General features: G+C 50.7%; 1 protein-coding gene across 1 annotated transcript in view; it reads right to left on the bottom strand.

The window, feature by feature from the left end:
* Window positions 1-1,710, bottom strand: part of GID4 (GID complex subunit 4) — a gene marked incomplete at its 5' end in the record, with an annotated part of 3,279 nt that extends 1,569 nt beyond the window's left edge. The window contains 2 exons of the mRNA XM_008943162.1: window positions 802-903; window positions 1,603-1,710. Of these exons, the coding sequence (XP_008941410.1) occupies window positions 802-903; window positions 1,603-1,710 (210 nt within the window). The remainder of the gene's footprint in view (window positions 1-801; window positions 904-1,602) is intronic.
* Window positions 1,711-1,897: the final 187 nt, after the last annotated feature.

Genomic DNA, 1,897 nt, shown 5'->3' with positions numbered 1-1,897 from the left:
CCCAGACCCCGGCGTGTTCTTACCCCCCCTGCCACTATAAGCATCTTACAGGGACGTAGACAACAGAGAACAGAACCAATTTTAAGAGTGAATGAAATCAGTTTCAGTTCAACACCAGCTCCCTGAGAAGCAGAAGCCAACAGAAAAATCCTTGGAGTCACCCAATGATATAGAGAAAGCTCCAAGGAGACCTTCTTATGGCCTTTCAGTACTTAAAAGGAGCCTGTCAGAAAGCTGGGGACAGACTTTTTAGCAGGACCTGTTGGAACAGGACAAGGGGGGATGGTTTTAAATTAAAAGAGGGGAGATTCAGACTAGATAGGAGGAAATTTTTGATGCTGAGGGTGGTGAGCCCCTGGCCCAGGTTGCTCAAGTTGCAAATGTCCCTGCTCCCTGCAGGGGGGTTGGACAGAATGACCTTTAAAGGTCACTCCCCACCAAAACCAGTCTAGGACCCTAAGATTTCCTCCCCTTGCAGCTGCACAAGGCTCATGTGAAGAGGGAAGAATCAGTCCAGGTGAAGAACAGAGAGGTACAGAGAGGCCCCTCATAGGGACTGGAGATCCCAAGTCCCTCATCCTCTGGAGCACCACCAAGCAAGATTTTCCTGTTGTGTTTCCAACCATGGCTGCAGCCCTTAAGGACACAATTAGCTGGCTAGACAGAAGTCACACTGGAATTTGAAAGCATGGTGGGTTATGAGGTTGGCAGAGTGAGATTTTTTCATTAAACCATTGTAGCTGATAAAGGTTTTGGGCACCACAAGGCTCTGTCAGCCCAGAGGAGACATGTGAAGCTTACCTTCCATCTCATGAAGACATAGTCCCCGTTTTTCAGATCCTCATAATCAAAGTCATCTGAGTTAAATGTTTTTGCATACTGGTAAAAAGCTTGGAACTTTCCCTGAAAAAAAAAAAAAAGAGAAGAATGAAAAAACAGGAGGCTTATTCTAGGAGTAGAGCTCACTAGCTGCCATTTAGGAAGGGAGAAACTGCTCCAGAACAGGAACCTCCTCACCAAAGGGGCTGCTCTTCCCCTGGAGCAGGGCTCAGCACATGCTCCAGGACCAGCACAGGGGAAGACAGAGGATTGCCAGACTCCCAGAGCCACACCCAGCCTGTCTGGAGAAGCTCCTGCACTTCCAGGGCAAGATATTTTTACAGAAACATCATAAACATCAAAGTCTGACAAACAGCAGCAAAGGTCAAGGCAGGGAGGTGATCAGGGGATGGCTGTGGCCTGGATCCAGGGCTCTATCCAGAGCAGGGGGCTGGGACATGGGCACCAGCAGCCCTGCCTGAGTCAGGGGGGCACCTCTCCCCCCCTCTGCTCCATTTGGCAACAAGACTTCAAAATGTGGAGTGTGTTCTGCTAAGGGGTCAGATGGGGATTGCTCCTGGAAAGCAAGACACCTCTCCCACTGCTCACAGCCAAGAGCCTGCTGAAGGCACCTCCAGCCACAAAGATCCCAGTGGAGGAAGGAGGGATACACCCCAAAAAGAGGTTTTCAGGCCCTTCTGACAGCTCTTGCACGGGCACACGCTGCACCTCACCTCCAAACTAGCTGCTCAGACCCCACCTCTGCCCCCCAGGTTTATTTACCCAGTGTTTACGATCCACATCTTCATCAGCATCCCACTTTCTTGTTAAGAAAGGGTGCTTCTTACTGATTATTTCACCTTCAAAGAAAGTGGTGAGCGTTGGGTACTCCTAGGAGAGACAAAGGACAGGTCAGAACATTGGTCACCTGGAGACAGTCCCTCAAACCCAGGTGGAGGATGAGCTCTGGGCAACCTGAGGCCAGCACACCCTCTTACTCCAGCCCCTCTCCACACCCTGGTTGCTTCAGGAAACCAGCAGGAGCCATGCTGGAGCCAGGCTGTGGGAAATCTCCCAG

Source organism: Merops nubicus, unplaced genomic scaffold (assembly GCF_000691845.1).
Source record: "Merops nubicus isolate BGI_N331 unplaced genomic scaffold, ASM69184v1 scaffold31746, whole genome shotgun sequence".
Classification (NCBI taxonomy): domain Eukaryota; kingdom Metazoa; phylum Chordata; class Aves; order Coraciiformes; family Meropidae; genus Merops; species Merops nubicus.
The sequence above is the reverse complement of the archived record's forward strand: the minus strand, read 5'-3'. Positions and strand labels throughout refer to the sequence as shown.